This window comes from Nipponia nippon, unplaced genomic scaffold (genome assembly GCF_047370975.1).
Source record: "Nipponia nippon isolate SJK-2023a ecotype South Korea unplaced genomic scaffold, ASM4737097v1 scaffold_8, whole genome shotgun sequence".
In the NCBI taxonomy this organism is placed as follows: Eukaryota; Metazoa; Chordata; class Aves; order Pelecaniformes; family Threskiornithidae; genus Nipponia; species Nipponia nippon.
The window spans coordinates 30865122-30886058 of NW_028262402.1; the positions used below are offsets into that span (position 1 = coordinate 30865122).

Consider the following 20937-nt stretch of genomic DNA (forward strand, 5'->3'; position numbering starts at 1 on the left):
AAGATTAATTCTTAAATGTCTTAAGTGTCTATATTTTAATCTTGATTTATCCCTTTCCTGTCTCCACTTATCCAGTACAGTGATGAAGATGAAACGAACTGTGTAACACAAGGTGATAAGCTTCGTGCTCTGAAAAGTAGAAGGCAGACAAAAGCTCCAACTGCATCTCCGCTAACGTAAGTCAGTTTCTTAATGTATAAATGCCAGAAATACTTTTATCCTCTTCTTTATGCATACTTCCCTTTACCCCAAAAAGTTTATTGCCAAGGCTGCTTTTATTCATTTAAAACAAACATGAGATTCACTGTTTCTCAGAAGGCTTGGTGAGAGCTAAGGAGGCAGGAGAACTTGGTTAAAGAACTGTGTTACTCAGTTTCTAGTTTTCTGTATTGTTTTTCATTCCAGTAGTCTGGACTTTACAAGCTCCCATAGTACTTCTGAATGCTTTACTTTTAATTTAATCACAAACATTCCCTTGTCTTTCCTGTGGTAGTATAAAAATGGAAGAATATGACTCCATGTGGTGGTGTTTGATTGGCTGAAATAAGGTACGCACTGTTTTTTGAAGTAAAGTCAGCTATGGAAGACGAAGAGTTGAAAGAAGAATATTTAGCTTCCTTTCATCTCCTTGTCCTTGGAGAGGATCTTTCCCTAATTCCTGTGGGCTGTGGGATAATGGCTGGTAGGTCTGGAAGGCAGGGAGTAGCATTATTTCAGTAAATAAATTGAAAAGGAGTGCATTTCTGTCAGGGAACCTGGTATGCTAGTCTCTTTACTTTAGACAGGTACTGAAGCACTACCTGTAAAAGAAAGTTCGTAGTTGCCTTTGCATCTGTTGTAGTTTGTAGCAACTGTAGGTACAAAAAACTTTCTGTCTGCCCTTAAATAAACTACAAGAGAATGCAAGACTTGCAAGATGTATCTGGATCTCATTTGATTGGTAGGAAAGGAATGGTGACACCTGGCTGTCAGATTTTTGCAAGTAACACAGCACCAGAGTCACAGACCAAAGGCAACTTGGCTTTTGTTGTGCTGTCTTTCTGTAGGGGATGCTGCTGCTAGCTGCTGGCTTTTTTTTTCTTTTTTTTTTAAGACGAAGCAGTGTCATCAGACTTTTAGAAAAAGTGAGAGGTATGCAGTAAGAATGTGCGGAAAGTATAGGAATATGTCTTTGGAAACCCTCACACATTGCTATGTATGAATTCTGCTTTTGCTTTAAAAGATTCTCTTTTGTTCACGCTCATCATTTACACAGGCAGTCATATAAGAAACAACAGATACAGAACAAAGCCTGTACCCAACTGACATTAAAAGAACACCAAAACACATCACCTCAGTTACCTCAAGTAGCACAGTAAAAAACAGCTACTTTGCACATTAGTTTCTAAGGCACATAGTGCCTTAGTTTCCACTTCACAATATTTTTTCGTAAAAGGTACTTTAAGTCATGCAACAAAAGTTGTGAAAGATGTCATTTATTGTGTGTTCCATAGAATAAATGTAGACTGTATGATAATCTGTTCAAAGCCATTGTCTTAATATGCAGAAAGCCTATCAACTATTCAAATACTGTTCCATTCATGAAGCATTCTGGAACATGACTGGTCTAATTAAAACTAGTTAGCTTGTACTTCTGTAGAAATAAAATAATTGATCTAGACCTTATAGTTGTTTTTTACAGCATGCATTGTGGCACAGGGAGTTGGAATTTCCCTCCTCCTGTTCCCCGAAGTTATTTATATGGTTTGCAGCTTGTACTGAAATAATTTGGTCAAAAATTAATCCAGAGCTTCTTATATTCTTTGTCTTGTTATTATTAAACCAAAATATCACTAGGAAAACTTAGCTGCCTTACCTGAGTTAGAAGTCTTCCCTGTTAGAAAAGGTTTCAATCGTTTCCCCTTTTAGTTGACTGTTAATTAATCTTGCAGTGAAATTGATTAATTTTATCTAGGCAAACACAAAGAAGCTTCTAAATCTTCTATGTAGTTTTATTTCACAGAAAAGGAAAAAAAAAGGCAAAATAAGAGCACCAGAAGCTGCGACAATTACAGTCTTTGAGAACTAGAGGCATTGCTTACATTTAAGTTGCAAGGGATTTGTGTATAACATTTGTTAATGTTTATTGAAGTTAGTTGTATAAACTTTATATGCTTTGATGAATGGATACTTTGTATATGTTCTAATTAGCAATGTTCTGCACCTTTGGTAAAGGATTATGAATTGGCTTTTGCTACTTGGAACACAGGAAGGTAGTATACCCTATCATCTGGGTGTTCACATAAATTGTTCCTACAAACTGGTCTCGCTCTGATCTAATGTTTTAGTATTAAAGCATATGATTGTGAAGTAGGATGAATGAATACAGGCTGATCAAACTGCGTAAGAGATGGCAGCAAGTGGCCAGAGATGTACTGCTCCAGCATGCACTTATTTTCAAAAGAGTGATACAGATTTTCTTTGGAATAGACGACTTTAGTGAGGATTTCAGAAAATTTGCTTTGATTCCAGCAACATGTGGATACTACATTTGGCAATTTATGGTTGCATGGATTGTTTCAGTCATAGAAAGTAAGAAAATGCTTGGCAAAAGTTATAGAGCAATATGCTTTTGAGGAACTTAAAAAAAGCTAAAATGCACCAATAGCTTTTGCTTCTGAATTTTTGTTCATCTTTTCCTCCCCCTCCAACCCCTTTTTTAGATGGCTCCTAGCTATGCTGGTGTCTACATTGTGTAGCATTGTCATCTGGTGGATTGTATGTGGCTCCCTTCTGCCCAGCCTGCTATTCTGTCTAGATGGTTTAAGAACATAGTAACCATCAGGACCCCCTGAGAGAGAGCCACTGTGTAAGTGTCCCATTCCATTTCTCTACAATAGCTCACGCTTTCTGTCTAGTATGTCTCATAAATGCATGTTTTCATATCATGTTTCTTACTGGCTTTGTTGCAAGAGTAAATTTCACTGCTCTGGCTTTGTTGTATTTTTGTCTATATTATTTGGAATAACTGAGTGATTTTTATGGCTGGCTTGCAATACAAAAAGGTGCAGAGCTTTTATAATTAGGATAATTTATAATTTTGAAGCCTTTCTTCTCTGCATGCTCCTGCAAATAAGCAAAACTATAGAAGCAAAACTATATTTGTAAAAAGGAAAAAGTACTGCTTTAAAATATGATCCTATCCTTTGCATATTGCAAATGAAGATGTTAGCTCCAGTTTTACTTTGAAATTCATGAACTTGCAAAGGAGCTTAGTTTCCCAAAGGATGGTTTTACTCATGTGAAATGCCAGGAATTAGAATTTGTTAGAAATCTCAGTAGGTCTTTGTTTTTTACTAAGAGATTATAGTATTCTATGCCATAAGAGGCAGTAAAATGGAACGTCTTTTTTCCTTTTTAACATAACGGAAGATGAGGCAGGTTGCAGTATTAGATCAAGGCTCACTTGTTTACCCAGCCAATCTGGTTTCATCTTCTTTTGTTCTCAAGTATTTTTTATAGAGCTTTATGAGACTAGTTAAATCCCTTCTTTCTGTTACTTGGATTCAGGAGCTGAGTAAAGCATTAAAAACATATTAGTTTCTTGAGTACAGTTTTCACTCTTTCTCCACTCTGCTTTTGTCAGAGTGGCTGCAGTGATTGCTGGGCCTCGCTTCCACTTAAAATGTGCAATGTTTTCATCAAATCACAACTTCCATCTTTTGGCCAAACAAAACTTAAGCAGCATGCAGAACTGCCAGGAAATCCAGACAGGAACTTTTTGCTTGCTACGGTGTCTCCCTGGAGCTGCTCCACCACCACCACCCTCAAAGCAAAATGGTTCCTTTGAGTGAATGCTTGAAACTTTGGTACTCTCAGAGAAAAAATAGGTCAGAAAAAGTGTTTTATACCAGAGTACTAAGTAAGAAAAGGCATTCTCTCCTGGTAGAACATTAAGGTAAATAGTACTCTTTCCTTCTTACCTTTGGCCTTGCAACTTTTTGTCCGCACTTCTAAAAAGCACAGGACTCTTTCTGCTGAAGGGAATGACCTAATAAGTAAAGAATGAGAACTAGGGGACTTGTGGACAACTTAGTTATCCTATTAGCCTTAGCTGAGGTCATCTAAATCTGTTCTTTTGGAGAGAAAAAAATAAAAACAAACTAAAGCTCACTTTAGCTGGTTTTTTTTTTCCCTTTGGTACCTAACTTTGTCAAAGGACATACTTAAATGAGAGGCTTCTTTTCAAAGTTTTGCACTCAATGTAGCAGTATTTCTTGTCTCAGAGTTCTCCAGAAGTCAGACCTCAGATTTCTAAACACAGACTAAAAAGCTAAACTTAAAACACTGGTTAAAAAAATGAAACAATCTGTCCTTTGTTTTCCTGTACTGTAAGATCAGTTTCACTCAACTGTCATCCCTTCTTTCTCTTACGGTTTCTGTGTTCTGTCTAAAAACTGCCTTGCTAAAGGGAAAGAGGAAAGACTGTTTGATGTTCGTAAATGTGTCACGATGCAAGCGGTTGGGTTACTGGTGCTGCTGCCTCATATCCCGGATTGACAGTCATACAATGTTTCTTTATGTCTGGGAAGAGAAGACGCTTAAGCTTTTCTTAAAAGCTATACTGATGTTCTCTCCATTATGCAGCTAGTGTCCCTTGTGTTCTAGGAGATCAAATTATCAATCAGGATCATGAATCTCTCGGGGCTAGCCTGGCAGTCCTGTTGGCTGGAGCCTTGTGGACTGAAGAGTATCAGTCACTTGTTGCCTGTCGACGACTTGGAACAGTGGTAGAAGTCTCATTGCTGTTTTCCTAAAAATCATGAGGTGATGAAGGAGAAAGCAATATTGCATTTGACAGACCTCATAAAACAGGTAGCCTTGGCAAGAATAAAATGCCCATCACAGGTCAGAGAAGACATGCTCCTGTGTAACCTCTCTTCCCTTCATCCCTCCCTAGGCTACTGTAATCATTTTTCTTTTAAAAAAGCTTGTTGCGTGGATTGATTTCTCTCTAAGATGTATTACCTTCCTGGCATTTCAAGTTTTGTGGATTTTGTCTTGGGTTGTGAGGTTTGGGCTTTTGTGTCCTGATGGTGTACCTGTCCCATCACCCAACTTGAGTTAAATGGTGAAAAAAAGTTGTGAATTATTTAAAAGATCGTACTACTGACCCAAAGACTGTTCCCTTTAAGCAGGTTTTGATTTGTTTAAAGGCCGATATATTAGCTTGAATAAGAAAGTAGTGTATAAACTAGTGTGGTGTTTGGGGAGTATATTAGGTTCAGAACTACCAAGTGATGCTTCCATTACAGATTAATTGGAGATGAAGAGTTCTTATGATATATGGATTACCTTTTTTAGTAGCGTGGCTATTACAGCATCCTGTAGCCTGTGGTCAGGAAATGTTCTACTTTTCCTTTTTTTTTTTTTTTTTTTAAATCATATTTCATTGAGTTAGAAAACCTTTGTGTACATCAGATGTGTTTCTGGAAGTTGGTTGTTGTCATGTACAGCGTGATGTGCTATTTTACATGAACGTTTGAAAAGCAGTACGGTAGGTATCCTGAGGATCTTACCCTTCTCTAATGTAGTTCAGGATTTTTTTTGGTGCTGAGATTTTGGGAGGATTTCCTCTACTGTGGCCTTATCTCATGTCCATTATAAAACCTATCTATTGAACCTGCTATCAAGTGAGGCTCCTATTCTAATTCTGCATCATGGTTTAATCCCAGTCAGTAAACAAGCACTACACAGCCACTTGCTCACCCTCCCCCCCCCGCCCCCCCGCCCAGTGGGATGGGAGAAAGAATCAGAAGGGCAAAAGTAAGAAAACTCGTGGGTTGAGATAAGAACAGTTTAATGACTGAAATAAAATATTATAATAATAATAGTAATGATGATGATGAAAAGGGAAACAACAAAAAGAGAGAGGGAAGCAAAACCCAGGAAAAACAAGTGATGCAACCGCTCACCACCTGCCGACTGACATCCAGCCCATCCCCAAGCAGCGATTGCTGCTCCCCAGCCAACTGCCCCCAGTTTATATACTGAGCATGACGTCATATGGTATGCAATAGCCCTTTGGCCAGTTTGGGTCAGTTGTCCTGGCTATGCTGCCTCCCAGCTTCTTGTGCACCTCCTCGCTTGGCAGAGCATGGGAAGCTGAAAAGTCCTTGACTTAGTATAAGCACTACTTAGCAACAACCAAAACATCAGTGTGTTATCACATTATTCTCATGCTAAATCCAAAACACGGCACTATACCAGCTACTAGGAGGAAAATTAACTCTATCCCAGGTGAAACCAGGACATTGTGTTAAATCAAAATTTCATACATTAAAGATAGTTTCTTCTCTTACCTTAAACATGTATGCAGTAGCATTCTAATAAAAGCTCTGATAGCACTGTTACTGCTCCTAAGCTGACAGTTGTTGGGCCCAAAGGTACCTCTGGGTGTGCAGTTGTAACACCATGTCAGACGATGGTGTAAATGGGACCTCATCTGTTTTCCTTGAGGTGCTGTCAGCCTTGGAAGTCTAGAATTTTGGTCTGATTTAAACATGTCTGTCTGATCATTCAGCAAATGTTTTGTTCACAGGGATTTCAATTAATCTTTACTCTTGGGTTGCCATCTGAAATTGTGTATCGCCGAGATGTAAAAATGACATATCTACTGAAGAGCAGATGATGTTAAAGGTTCTGCCATGGTCACAGCTAGCTCTGAGCTGATCCCATAAGCCAGCTCCTTCTCTCCCTACCGTTGCGTAGATACAGCAGTCTTAGGAGGATGATGTTGTGGTTGGTTTGGTTTTAAGGTGCAATTATATATGGTGACTATTCTAGAACCTCTTTTCTGTCTTCCTTTTGAACAGATAAATGAAATTCTGTAGGAAGTAAGGACTTACCTATGATATGTTGAAAAGATGAATATTTAAGTGTTTGTGCAATATGGTATCTTCACACTTCATAGTGTTTCATATTAGAAAAGTATATGGGTTTAAGCCATGTATACTGACCTGTTTTCTGAAGTTCCGGTGACTGGAAAGAATGGACACCTGTAAGAGAAAGATTATAACCATTAGATCACCTTCCAATAACTTTTGTTTTCTTTTATATGTACATTACATGTATTTTATACAGAAAGACACCGTATGTGTATATTTAAGGGGAAAACATGATTTTTCTGTATTTCTGTTTGCATGAGCACTAATAAACCAGCATGTGCCATGATTTGGTCATGCTTATATTTCAGTGACTAAATGTTATGGCGTTAAGCCAGCTTTGTACCTTTCCGTTCAGTCCTGGAAGTTGCTAGTGGCATAGATAAAAGGTACAATGCAAGTCTTTTTTCACCACTGGTGCCATTTTTAAAGCTTGGTTGAAAGTGCAGTAGCCCAAATTTGTTCATACTATATGACAACTGTGGCACTGAAAAGATAATTTTAAGCTTTACTACTAGAACTGTAATATTAGAACTTGTTAGAACCGGTTTACAAGCACAACAGAAATTATTGAACTTCCAGGTTTTGAACCTTTTAACCTTGGGCATGCAAGGAAAACAGATTATTGTTAGAAGAATTTGTGTTGTCTACAGAAGCATGATATGTTGAAGGTATCTGGTTTTTGTTTTCACCTCTTGAATAACTGATTCCTCTGACTTTGAATGTGTTGTGTTTACAGTAGAATTTGCTTTGCATTTTGATAGTACTTGCCATTACAATCTTTTATCTCGGAGGAAGAGAAGACTGTTTGGTTTGAACTTTTGGAAATCCAGTGACAAGATTTTGCAAGTCTGAAATACTAAGAGAGATTTGTTCAAGTAGAAATTTAAAATACTTGAACTTTGTGGTTCTGTAGTCATCTGTTTGCTAAACAGTCTAGAAGTATGTGGTAAATGAGGTTGCTGATCAGTTTTATTGTTGTAAAGAATTTATTTTAGATGAAATTGTGTTCTCTCCAACGCATATTCTAATTGTGGTATCAAACCCATATAAAACAGTGAAAGTCCAGGGGTTTTTTCCCATTTCTGGTTTTGGTGAATATGTTACACAAGTATGAAAATACTCATATTTTCTCCCATATATGTCTGTCCACTTTTGCTCCAAAAGCTACGTTTTATGTTCATGTCTAGGATTCCTGGAAAACAGTTTCTTCAGAGTATTAATCAACCAGACTGCAGTTTATATAACTTAATGAAGATTTTGATTTCCAATCTAATATAATCTGCTGACACAGATTGACTCAGTGAATCCACTGAAAATTACAGTCTAATAACAGCAGGGGAAAAAACAGTAATAGCGAAGTTACTCTTAGCTCTGAATCTCTAAAATCATGCATAGTTCTATGGTTGGAAACCTGCACAGAGGGAATGACTAGGGAATAGACGTATAAAATGATGCACTAAATACATATCTGTGGACTCCATTGACCAGTTGTGACTTAGTGTCTCCATAGTATCATAATTTCACTACACTTATTTAGGAATACAGAAGATGTGGTCTCCCTACAAACCAGTTGGCTGGTGGCTAAAAATAGTTGTTTGCATTTCACAATCTGGAGTTCTTTTGTTATTGATGTAAGCAACACTAGGATTTATCTGCCTGTTTAGGAAATAGTCAATATATTGCTCTAGAGTCTTCCAGAGGAGCAGTTGAGCACAACCAGCATGTAAAGCTGAGTTTTGAGTATAGTGTAGTAATTCCCTGTAAGCACAAAATGCCAGCATATGCCATGATTTTCCTAGCCTACTGTTATTGAAGGGAATATCTCATGGTTAATTGCAGGAGATTTAGACTTTGATCTTCACGGATTGAATTACTTGGCATTTTTTCTGAATTCCTTTCTGTGTCAGTCTGGAAAATAACGTATGTTTTTGTTGCATACTTCAGATTTTCTCATTTTTTTGATTTGTTGCAGTAATTTAAAGTACAGCTTCTTAGCTTTATGTCTCCCAAAAACGTAACAGGAAATTCAAAACCATTAATTTAGTCCATTCTGTGAAAGCAAAAAAAAAACCCAAACACCCCACAACAAAACAAACTGCTATGCTCCTAATAAAACAACTTGCATTACCATAGTTATAACAAGGATGTTATAAAGAAAAGGATGTTTTTCAGACAGAACAATTTGCTTTTCAGAATGATTTGTGAAAAGCCAGCTGGTACTTGTTAGCTCTGCTGCAACTGTAATATCCTCTTTTCGGTGTTTTCCTAGAAACTTTCAGGTTATATAATCTTTCTTTTTTCCTACTCTTTTCAGAGTAATTCTGCAGTCCACTGTTCAGAAAAATAAAACCTCTGAACCTAGCATTTCTGACAGTACAGACATTACTAAAAGAACTACCAGGTCTGCTGCAAGAAAAAACAGTTTAAAAAGGTGAGAGTTACCCTCTTTACAGATCCAGTAACTATTCTCGAGGCAAATACTTTGAGCTGGCATATCCATTGCTGACAGGAGCTTTTGCCACAGTTGAACTCCTCCTCCTAGCAACAGGAAATAAGAAACAATTTTACTGTTTGTGTCATGTACTGAGAATATCTGGAACCTTAAATCTTATGTCATTTGTTTATGTTGCTCAGTCTTTCAACTTCAAGAATTTTATATTGTAATTCCTCATGTGAGTCGGAATTACCGAAGGTGAGACATTTTGGTAATGGAAAAAAAAGCCTTTCTTTACCAAACTTCTGCCTGGTGTAAGAGGTTGAAAAGTTGTTCACAGCATCAAGTCAATTATTAGTAAGTACATGAAGTCAAAACTAAGAGGAATTTGGTGGACAACTGAAATGCAGTAGTAGTGGAGAGATGAAGCATATAAAATGCATGTGTATAGCGGAATGAGATTTTGTACTGAGAGAATGACTGATGATGTGAACTGAACCTGTTTGGTAAAGCTTAATGAAATTTTAAATTTGGATCGATTTATGCAAGACAGAAAGTGCCTTTTGGCCCAGAAGCATATGGCAGCTCTCCAGGTCATTATCAAAGATGAGCCTGGGAGTGTAGCTTAAAACAATTTCCAAGCAATTTCCAGTGGTTACAATTGACCAGAATTTGTCTTGTGCTTACAGTGAAAAACTTTTGAATGGGTCTCTCAGGTGCTGAGGGGACTTACTGTTGTTGGGAAGAGTAAAAGGTGGCAAATAACATAAAAAGTAGTTATGTAGCTTGATTTATAAATATTGCTGAAAATTCCAAGTTTTTGTGCAGGTTTTTCCCCACAGAGCTTTTCTTTCCCCTTCCTTATCCTATTACCTTGAAGGCAGCAGAAGTTATGAAAAATTCACTCTATCAGGCAACAGAAATAGTCATTAATAGTAGACTGCAGTAAATTCTAGTCAGAGAATTTTTAGCAGTGGCTATATGAATTACATTTTGATTCATATAACAATATGTTAAAAAATAATCTCTTTTTCCTGAAATGCATGTTTTACTAAAAATCTGAAGTATTTCTCAGGGTTTTCCTGTTTGATCGGTTGGGTTTTTTCCTCCATTTTGTGTCGTTTTCACCTTGTCAGTTTTGGTCCAAACAGATTGATGGGATTCTGCCTGCTGTTTTTATTCTTCATGCCTCTCCCAGTTTTAAGCGCCTTGCAACTCTTGGTAGTTGTATACATGCACATGTGTAACTGAACAGAGATTTTCAGTTCCTGGAAAACACCCCTCCGAGTTGACCTTTGTGTTGTGTGAGATGAGAATACCTGCCCTTATTGGAAACAACATCCCTAAAATAGAGTTCGTAGAAGATTTCAGTTATTTTGAAAGAAATCCATTAGGTGTATTGCCAGATTTATGACTCTGAGGACCAAGGATCAGGTTGATCTCAAACTTCATAAACTACTTCATATTTTAATGGGTTTTCTAAAACTTCGACCCCAAATATTTTATTCCATGTACTGTTTCTTTCTTCTAACTTTTGAGGTCAGAGTTCCAGTTATTTTATGCTTGGATCCAATAATCCAATTTGTCCTAAATAGTTATATGACAGTTCTGGAGTTCTTAATTATCTTGTCATCTGTCAGGGCTAATTGGGTGCTGGTCCCTTCAAGGGTATTTTGGTATGACTGTACAATGTCGTGGACTTAGAATGCAGTACCTTGTTGTTAATCTTGTAGGTGTCCTTTTATTTTTCCTGTAGCATTTGGCAAAATGTCACTCATTTTTTTTTTTAAGCATCCCTTTGTTTTTTCATCTCTTTTAAGTTTATTTTAATTTCTTGAAGTCTGTGCAGTTTGCATTACCTCATAGTGCTCAGATTGTCGGACGCGTTCCAGATCAAGTGGATTGCAAGGTAGAGGAGAATTACTATTACAAAATTGAGATCATGCCCTAACCAACATCTGTCTTTGTCAAGACCTTGTTGCCTTCTCTGAACTTCTGACATTACTGTGTACCCTTATTCTTTGATTTTCTTTTCTGATATGTTCTAGTGGAAACATCTTGCAGTATTTTTACATTCATCTCATTTGTTGATACTGTAGGTCATTTTAGTCAACTCTTACTGCAGATGAATCACATTTGCAGCCCATCCTAATGCACTATAATCTGCAGAGCTGGGTAGTTCATTTGCCATTTCATCCTTCAGACTGTTGGAGACACTATCATAGAATGCTCCCAGAATGATTTTTCAGCCAAAACAGCCATTTACAGCTAAAGCACTATTCTGCCTTTGCAAAGAGAATTTAGGGAATTCCAATCCTATTCATAACATTCACTGCATTTCCTTTGCGGAACATCCCTAGATGTCAGCTGCCTTCTACGAAAGACCAGTACTGGTGGACATAACACATTATATCTTGTGATTGAAATAACACTGTTGTGGAACTGCAACAAATCGTATTACTAGAGTTTTATCCAGAGTCTTTTTCTGTGGATGCCCTTGTTTCTCCCTTGTTTCTCAGTAATTTGCCAATTACTGAGAAGTTCATGTTTGTATTTTAACAAGGTGCATACATCAGATCCAAACCAGCTGAATCATATTAAGACATAAATGAAACAGTCTTTTCCGTGTTACCACACATAACAGAATTAGGATCAAGTCTATAGTAAGTAGTTGATTAGAAATGAAATCTTGAGTGGTAAAGGAATTTTGGTAGGTAGAGGTGCTTAAGGGAATGCAGGTCAAGTTATTACAAAAAAATAATTGGGAGTATGGGGGAAAATGTATGAAAACTATATTGTATAGATTCCTTTACTTCTTTTAACCAGAGAGGTATATCACAAAAACTAACAGACAGGAATATGCTTTAAAAATCTCATATGCTTTTGCTTTGCTGGGAATTGTAAACAAGCCTTCTGCACCTTGTTCAAACACTGAAAACTACCTGCAGCATTTCAGAGCTTGTCTATATGTAATCTAAAAAAAATTAATGTTTCTTTACTATTCTTTGTACTTTTCCTACAGTATGATACCTCAGTGGGAGAGAAAGAAAAGGAATGCTTTACAGCAAATGCGCTTAATGAAATTATGGTACTTTGAATCCTGTGTTGCTTTTCTGTATGGAACAGAACCTTCCTTCATATTGTCTGTGATCAGACCAGTCCATGCTTTCTTTACAACCAATATTGCTGTGTTCTTAAATGCAGTGACTTTTATCTTCTGTTTCTTTCTTTGAAGTATTGTTTGCTCATTTTACCTTGCCAGAAATGTTTGCTTAAGTACATATTGAGTACCTATTTAACTTTGTTCCTCAAATATGTTTTATTTCAGCAGCCAAGCCGTCTCAAGGACTAGAACAGTATTGCGTTAAATTTCAAATAAGGAACCAGTGTTGAAAAGGATATTCAGGAATGAAGGGGATGTAACTATAGGGGACTTGCTGCAATTCAAGGAAGATTACTTTGGCTCCATTTTTCAGCAAAAGTGAAACAGATTAATCTCTTCAGTACTTATAGAATAAAATGAACTGTCAACATGCTTGGTAGAGACTTTCCTAACTAATGGGCTAACACTTCCTCAAAAAAACCCCAACAAAATCTGTGTACATTTAGACTCAGGTGTAAATACTTAAGCTCTCTATTATAAAGAGGGCTTGCTGGTATGTATGATGCATGTGTATAAATTGTGATGGCAATCACTTAGCTGCTGACCACCAGAACTTAAAAGATGGTGGGAGCTTTTAAATGTATAAATCTGTGTTGTCCATTCAGACTGGGCTCAAGTCTCCACTTGAGACTGCAAATCAACGACAAAAGCTTTTTTCTTATAGTATTGGTACTCTCCTGTGTTAAATGGCTATTCTTTCTTATTTTGTATGAAGTTTTTTATGAAGCCGCAGTATTGCGTACACAAAGTAACTATTGTCCACCAAAGAGTGCTTTATTTTCAAAGGTTGTGTGGTTTGTTTATTTTGAAAAAACTAACTATAAGCAATTAACTTGTTTTTAATAGTAATAGATTTTTAGTTGTTCACAACCAATGGCTCTTTTAACTAGTTGTAATTGCTTTAAATCTGGTATGATTTTAAGGGGGAGGAAAAACAGCTTACCATTTAAAGCAGTGCTGTCATATTGAAATGTCATTACTGTTTATTTTCCTATCTTCAAGTCTTTTAGGTGAAACTTTAGATTACCATATCTAAAAGGTAAGAATTTTTCCCCGGTTTTATTGGTACACTTGAGAACATGTGGATGTCACTGTTTTTTAGCTTTGAGACACTTAATGAGTGCAGCACACAAAAAAGGGAAAACAAGCTTGCTGTACAGCTGAGATTGGTAGTGGAACTCAGGGGCAGGTACAGTTTTTAACATCTAATTAACACTTTAAAAACTACAGCTTAACCTCTGTTAAAAAGCAGTGTAATTTTTAGAGGAATCTGTCCGAGACTGAAGTTTTCATCCACTACAAGACTGTCTTCAGACACTGGCAGCGTTTTTTCCCTACCACTTCTCACATTATGAAATCTCAAAGCTGGCTTTGCAGTGATATACCCTTGTCTGCCAACTGAAGTTTACCGCTGCATATCCCTCAGATGAGGGCTGTTACCACATAGCCTTAAATATGATACAGTTATCTGTTCATTTAGTGACTCTTACAGTAGAAAGTAGAAGAAAGGGAGAGATGTGAAATGTTAGCAATGGAATAACTGAAGTTTTTAAAGATATGGATTACCTCTGCAAGGCGGAGAATTTTCTTTTTATGAATGTAAATGGGCAGGTTCGGTGACTAGTTTCAATCTACATCCCTTTAAACTAAAATTAAGCTTTCTGTTAGGCTGGTGATTTTTGAATACCAATATGAATAACCACACATTGGCTTGAAAACATTTTCTGGCAAGAGCATCATGAGTTGGAGGGGAAGCAGGATGTGAAGTGTAAGTAAGCTTACAGGTAGCATCCGTGAGTTTGGATAGTCAAAATTCGCAAATATGAATATAAAGAAAACAGAAGAGGCTTGTATGGTGCGAAATAAAGGACCACTGAGGCTCAGACCCCAAATATTTTTTGTTTTCCTCTTAATCTTCACCCTCACCACCATGTTCTTCTAGGTGAAAAGCACCTAAAAGAGAGGGACAGAATTCACCCTCATAAGAGCGATTAAAATTTCTTGTCTCTCTCTTTTTTTAAGTAAGCCACTTGCCCGAAAGCTGAAGTACAGGTAACCACAACAGTAGGTATATTGTGCAAATATGAATCTGTGTTTATTTTTGAAGAAAATTCTTATCTTGGAAGGCAGAAGGGATGGTGACATGAGAGGGTGAGAGTCAAAACAAGAAAGATTTAGTAATATTTATTGTGTTTCGCTTTGCCCTTCTCTCAGTTGAGTTTCCTCTTTTAGCATCTTTTTTTTTAACCTAAAAATAATCAGTCTATTTCACACCCCTTCCAAATTCCAAATTGGAATTTGCCTTTTTTAAAGTAACCAGCAGAGCCATTAGCACTTTCAGGTTCATCAGAAGTAAATTTGCATAAAACAAGTGCACAAACACACACAATAGCAACTCTAGCTAAACCAAAACTGCATGTTTGGCATGAGTGTGTTTCAGGATACCCCTTCCACCACCCAGTATTTTAGTGAGAAACACATAAATGTCAAAGGGATTTTACATATGAACTCTCCAAACAGCCTTATATGGAAAATTAACTCATTACCTCATTGTGTCCCATCTAATTGTATTGCTTAGTTTGTTCTGAATTTTTAGTACTTTGTCTAGCATTTTTATTACACCATACCAAAGCTGTCTTAAGTACAAGAATGAAGAGTGGGCATGGGTGAGGGAGTCCTTGGTTTCTAAATCTTTGAACTGTTATGTGCCAAAATGGAATGTGTGGTGGCAGCTGCATCACCGTTGTACCACAGAGCAGCTGAAGTTAAGTTATTTCTGCTGTCGCCAGTTAGGAGTTTTTCCTTAGAAATTCTTTCCCCTTTCAAACACGACAGATGGATTCTCCCTTGATCTCTTATTCAAAAGTATGCAACATATTCAAAAGCTGTAATATCTTGGGCCCAACTGCTAGCTTCCATTACAGCATCAATAACTTAACTCAGCTGTTAACCCAGACCTTGTCTTTTTGCCCCAGTATGACAAGAGAGGAAGTGCTGCTGATTTAAAAAAAAATGAGATTTGTAGAGACTCATGCATTAAAATGGGGAAAAAAAAAGAAAAAATGTGATGTTCACCCGTTTGTTGCACTGCAGTTTTTATATTAATGGTTTGCAGACTGTTTGTCTGGCGTAAACTCGTGTACAGACTATCAAGATCTAAAATTTCTTGACTAATCAGTACTGTTCATCCTGATTATTTTTAAATTGTATATTTCTAATCATATTTTTTTAACTTGGATTGACAGAATGGGAGTTTATTTTGCTGAAGGTATTTTTAAGATAAAGCTTCATATTATCTTGTAATATTAAGTAGTTCAATATGCATTTGTGTCTCATTTGAAAATACTGCATATTGTATTTGATTTTATACAAAATATTGAAGTGAGAATTGTAAACATGAATTGTGTAAAATTAAAAATAATAATCAGAAGTTTGTTTTTTCACTTTTATTTCCAGCATTCTAAAAAAATTCAGCACAAAACCATCATATCATATCGTATGTACTCTGAAAAATAATGCAAGAATCTCAGCTGCCTGAAAACTTTTAATTAAAGCACAAATCATTAAAACATATAATTCTCTAATGTCAAAAATAGAGAACTTCTGGCTCTACATTTCAGGGGACTCATTCACTTTGGAAAACAATAGTATTTGAGTTGTTGGGATACTGTTACCCAGTAAAAAACACGGATGGGGTTCTAGTTAATTTGTTTCCTTCCTCTGTGATCATATAGTACTCATTTTTGGAAACAGGCATGTTAAAATGCCTGTTACATACTACATACTTTGATACTTACCATGAAATTGAAGGTTTCTCAAAAGTAAAAACTAAATTTACAGGGACACTTCTTTTTGCATGAGAGTTGATGGTGGTCCGGTTTAGTCTTTAAAAAAAAAAACACCCAAACACCACAGCAAAAATTGTTGACCAACTCAAATACTTCTAATCACCCTTATCTTACCTATATTAGAAAATGCAGAATTTGCACACCCCAAGCAGAGCCTGTTTGACAAGCAAGTAAACTTTCACTTGCTCCAAATATACGGTTTTATGGTTGGAAAGTCTGTGTTCATCTGTTGTAAGGTGATCCTTTCTAAACTTACATGAATGTTTAAACTACCTTTTCCACACAAACTAGTTGCCTTCTGAAGAGTGAATAATGGGTTTTGCCTGCGAAAACATCGGTTTATACATGTGCTGTCCAGAGGAAAACACAGTTAAGCCCTATCGTATCATTAGTGATTGAAGGAGTACTGGCACTGGGCGGGGGAGGGCAGAGGACTAAAACATCCTACAGAGAACTGAACAGTGGCCCAGGTCAAATCCATTGACAAGTTAGTGCACTGTAAGAATAACCTGTTTACAGTATTTCTGAATAACTTTGATTTGGCTCTATTTAGCCTTCTTTGCATTACACTTTCTCCATAGCCTACATAGTAGATAAAAATACGCTGTAGCAAAATGGATGTACTGTTCAGATATATTCAAGGCTGGTGTTAAAGAGAAACTGTATGCTTTAAGCCGAACTCACTGAGAGTTTGTTGAGGAAGAGATGTTTGCTTTCTGTTGCATTTGTGGTTTTGAGGTTGGTTTCACATGGGTGTGACTGACCAGTAAGCCCCTAAAACGGAATAAGGCTGAGAGATGGGCAAGGGTGATGCGCTTGTGAAGATCAGGGAATGACGCAGGGTGTGATGGACCACGGCTGTTGCAAAGATGACTTTATCTCAACACCAAGGGGACCAGAGGGTGGCCTTGCTTTCAGATAAACGGCTATCAACAGTTGAGTGGATCAACTGGTGGTGTAAATGTTTCTCCCAGAGTACTTTAGAGAGAGTGAGTGTCTCCCTGAGCTGGCCAGACCAGCATGGGAGAGCAAATACACAGAGTGCCACAGGCTTGAGCTGGCATCAACCCTCCTATTCCTTCCCGGGGACTGGGGACACCCTGCGTGGTGATGGTGAGGATACCATAGGGACCAGTAATGGGAATTGCACTGGTATTGTGATAGAACTGTGTATCACAATTGCTACATTTTGCAAAGCGTAACTTAGACTGTGTTGTGTTTTCAGTATACTTTATATCACTTCAGTGATATAAAAGTGACATCAACCATCTTAAAGTAAATTTGGTATTAAGCATGACACCTTCCATCCATGGGTCAGCTCCAAGAACCTGGTCCCAGTGTTGGACTGTGACAAGGGGGACTGGGGGAGAGCATCTAGAAAGTCTGTCTCTCAAACAGCTCCACTCCTGGTCCGCATCCTCCCTATCACACTCTGTCCGAGTCCACAAGGCTGCTAAAGAACCTGTGGCAAAACCAAACAGCCCAAGCAGCAGCCACTGTTTTTCATCCCTCAGCCCAGCATGCAGCAGCCCTGCTGCGCAGCAGCGGACACAAAACGCTTGTGTGTCACCAGCACCTCCAACTCCCAGCTCCTCCATCTACAGCAGTTGCTGCACACCCATTACGCCACAAACAGGATGCAGTTGTAAATCCCAAACTCCTCCTGCCCTGACAGGACAGAGGGAGCAGACAGATTACCCTCAGCAGCAGCTATTATTAATGGATGGAAATCCAAAGTGAGTGGTGCTGATAGCAGGAAGACAGACACTATGCAAATGCTGAAGCAGACCAATTCTCACCATTGTGAGCTTGCTTTACCTCCATCTGTGCTTTGATGCCATTCTCTTCAGACGGCAAGGCGGTTCCTTGCTCTTCTGCTCAGTGGAAGGGCTCAGCCTCCTCATTACCCCTCCTTCAAACACAGTTTCTCCCCAAGTTTGAGTTCTGCCATTACCAGATTCATCTTTCACGCTTCTTCCCAAAATGTCATGCTCCTAGGACTGAATCTCTACTCAGTACTCGCAACAGGTGCCATCTGTGCCGGTATCATGCTTTAGGTGCTTTTTGTCCATCTCTTCCACACCAACATCGTCTCTATTTTTAAGTGAACTATTATTTAATGTTGGTTTGTTGGGTTTTCTTCCCCCTTATTTGAAGGGCTCCTTCCTTTCCTCCCACTGGCCAGACTTTTTCCAGCCTATGGTGGTCTTTTCACTTCAGTGGAAGCTTCACTGAAAAGGTTACTAGGTTTTACTTTTCCCACAATAGCTTCCAAGGCCCAGAGCTGTTGCTAGAGCCAGGAAAACCTCTGAAAACAGCATTCAATCCATAAGCAACAAATATAACCAAACCACTAACAAGCACAGAATTCCTGGATTATAGTATGTCAACTTATTTTTGATCTTGCCAGAAGAGAATAAATCTGTACCTTGCTGCTGCTATTTTTACCTTTTGGCAAAGCTATCCTGCTAATTCAATTACATTATGCAAAACTCAGTATCTTTCATTCAAATAGTTAACTACTGTGTAAATCTAGACATTGCTAAAAGCAGACAGCAGCTTATTGAGTCCTGTTAACTAGCTGTGAAACATTGTAGAGACAACAGAACACCAAATATGGATATTCACATCACACTGGCTACCCAAACAGAGAGAGCAAAAACTTTATTCCATACGTTAAGTGCTAGTTTGCCTCAAACATAATGCTGCCATTAGATGTGATGCAGTATCTAAAGCTGCTCTGAGGTCGCAACTAGCTATCTCCAACATTTGTTGCATCACATCTTCAAAAAGGCATTTGTGTGCAGACAAATAAAACCCCGCTGAAGATCTAATGTATTTCACATTAAATTCGAAGTAATAGAGCCAAAGTGTTAACAGTTATTCCTTCTTCCAATGACTGAAGGTTTTCTCCCTCCAAGCACAAACTGTTCAGTACTTGCCCAGCACACGTTACTGAAAAAGAAAAGCTCTAATTCCATGCCTGTTATTCAGTGACTGAAATATACTTTTTCTGCAAAGATAACCATGTTTCACATTCAATTGTTGATCCAGTGACAATGAGTCAGTATTACATTACTTTCAACACTGCATATATATATGTGTGTGTATATATACAAATATTTGTGTGGATGTGTGTGGATGTGCACATGTGCCTGCGACAGCTCTGGAAGGGAAAAAAAAATGGCTTGAACATTACGTAAGAATAATCTTAATGACATAGGTGTACTAGGGCTACAGATTTTGGTTTTGGGCCCAGAGGCTGCGCATACCCCCAGCCCTGTCTTCACATTAACAAGCGTAACCAGAGCCGAAAGCTCTGAGCCCATGGGCTCAATCGCCTAATACTCCTTTTTATCAACTAAAGTTTTTTACCAAGGCTTTTTACTTCCGAGTCTTTTTAGTTATTCTTTAGTATTCTGATGTTAAGCACAGACATTCCTCTCCTCCTTCCTTTAAAGGCACTTTCATAGTAATATACTCTTGCCAAACCTATACCACGGTACTACATATGATTCAAGTGGACCACACAGTATCAACACTATCATATATAAATGACAGTTGTGGAGAAAGGTGAATTCCCTTCTTTGCAAACTTACTGTGATTTACATTAATCTAAAAGCTGAAATGCAGTAGTTTTTCCTAGGCCACTCACTACAGTAATCCTAACAGCAGAGTACCTTGTAGTAGAGTAACACAACTAAGATCTGCAACACAATCTCTTCCTAAGATGCATGCCATGTTTTACCAGTGTTTGTGTATATATTTACACCTGCTACCATTTGCTTTACATGAAGGAGTAAAGCTAAACCAGGAGTGACTGTTAGCAGCAGACACGTGCTTAACAGATACAGCTATTCTGGTTCCTTAAATATGACAGATGACTGAGCTTTAGTAAGTTCTCTTTTCACAGCTAGGCAAAGGCATCAGATCACTGTCACCACTTACAATTAATAATTTCTTCTCTATAGTTAGATACTATCAACTAGAGAAACTCTTAAGCCATATTCAAGTCTGACAGACTGAAAAAGAAAATTGTCACACCTTGCTGCTCTTGACACTTTTGGTTTAATGAGCAATAACCAACTACACTAAACCTCATTCTCACAAAGTTTTGGGTTGGGTGGGTTGTGGGTTTTTTGGGGGTTTGTTTGTTTGTTTGTTTTTTATTAAACAGTCTTAAAACCAGCCCACTTATTTTTTTAAACGAGGAGTTTTTAAACGATCTGCTGACCAAATGCTGATTATACAGATACACTTTGACAAGTCCTTTAAAGCACTCCCCAAAGAACCTATTTGTCATTTGGTTTTGAAAAATAGATCAAAGTTAGAGGAATAAACAGGGACTTTGCAGCAGCAGGAACCAGACTGAAAAAAACCAAAACAAACAAACAAACAAAAAAAACCCAATCCTTTCAGCCTTCCCAGAGAACAGTCAGAACTGAACCAACTGCATTACACCAGATTCAGCCCAGTAGCAAAACAAGGTTTCAAATTTTTAGTAGAAAAGGGAAAAGTTGCTTTTAAGTATTTCACTGCTTTCCTTAGCAAAAAAAGGTGTTAGTA

At 37.7% G+C, this 20937-nt stretch overlaps 1 protein-coding gene across 15 annotated transcripts in view; it reads left to right on the forward strand.

The window, feature by feature from the left end:
- Positions 1–15778, forward strand: part of CDC14B (cell division cycle 14B) — a 48776-nt gene extending 32998 nt beyond the window's left edge. For 3 of the 15 annotated variants that reach the window (XM_087741296.1, XM_087741286.1, XM_087741299.1), the window contains 4 exons: positions 76–176; positions 9241–9357; positions 12383–12448; positions 12689–15778. In XM_087741296.1, the coding sequence (XP_087597422.1) occupies positions 76–176; positions 9241–9357; positions 12383–12448; positions 12689–12728 (324 nt within the window). In that variant the 3' untranslated portion in view covers positions 12729–15778. The other 12 variants (XM_087741287.1, XR_015700912.1, XM_087741285.1 and 9 more) reach the window with 12 other exon arrangements.
- The last annotated feature ends 5159 nt before the right edge of the window (positions 15779–20937 follow it).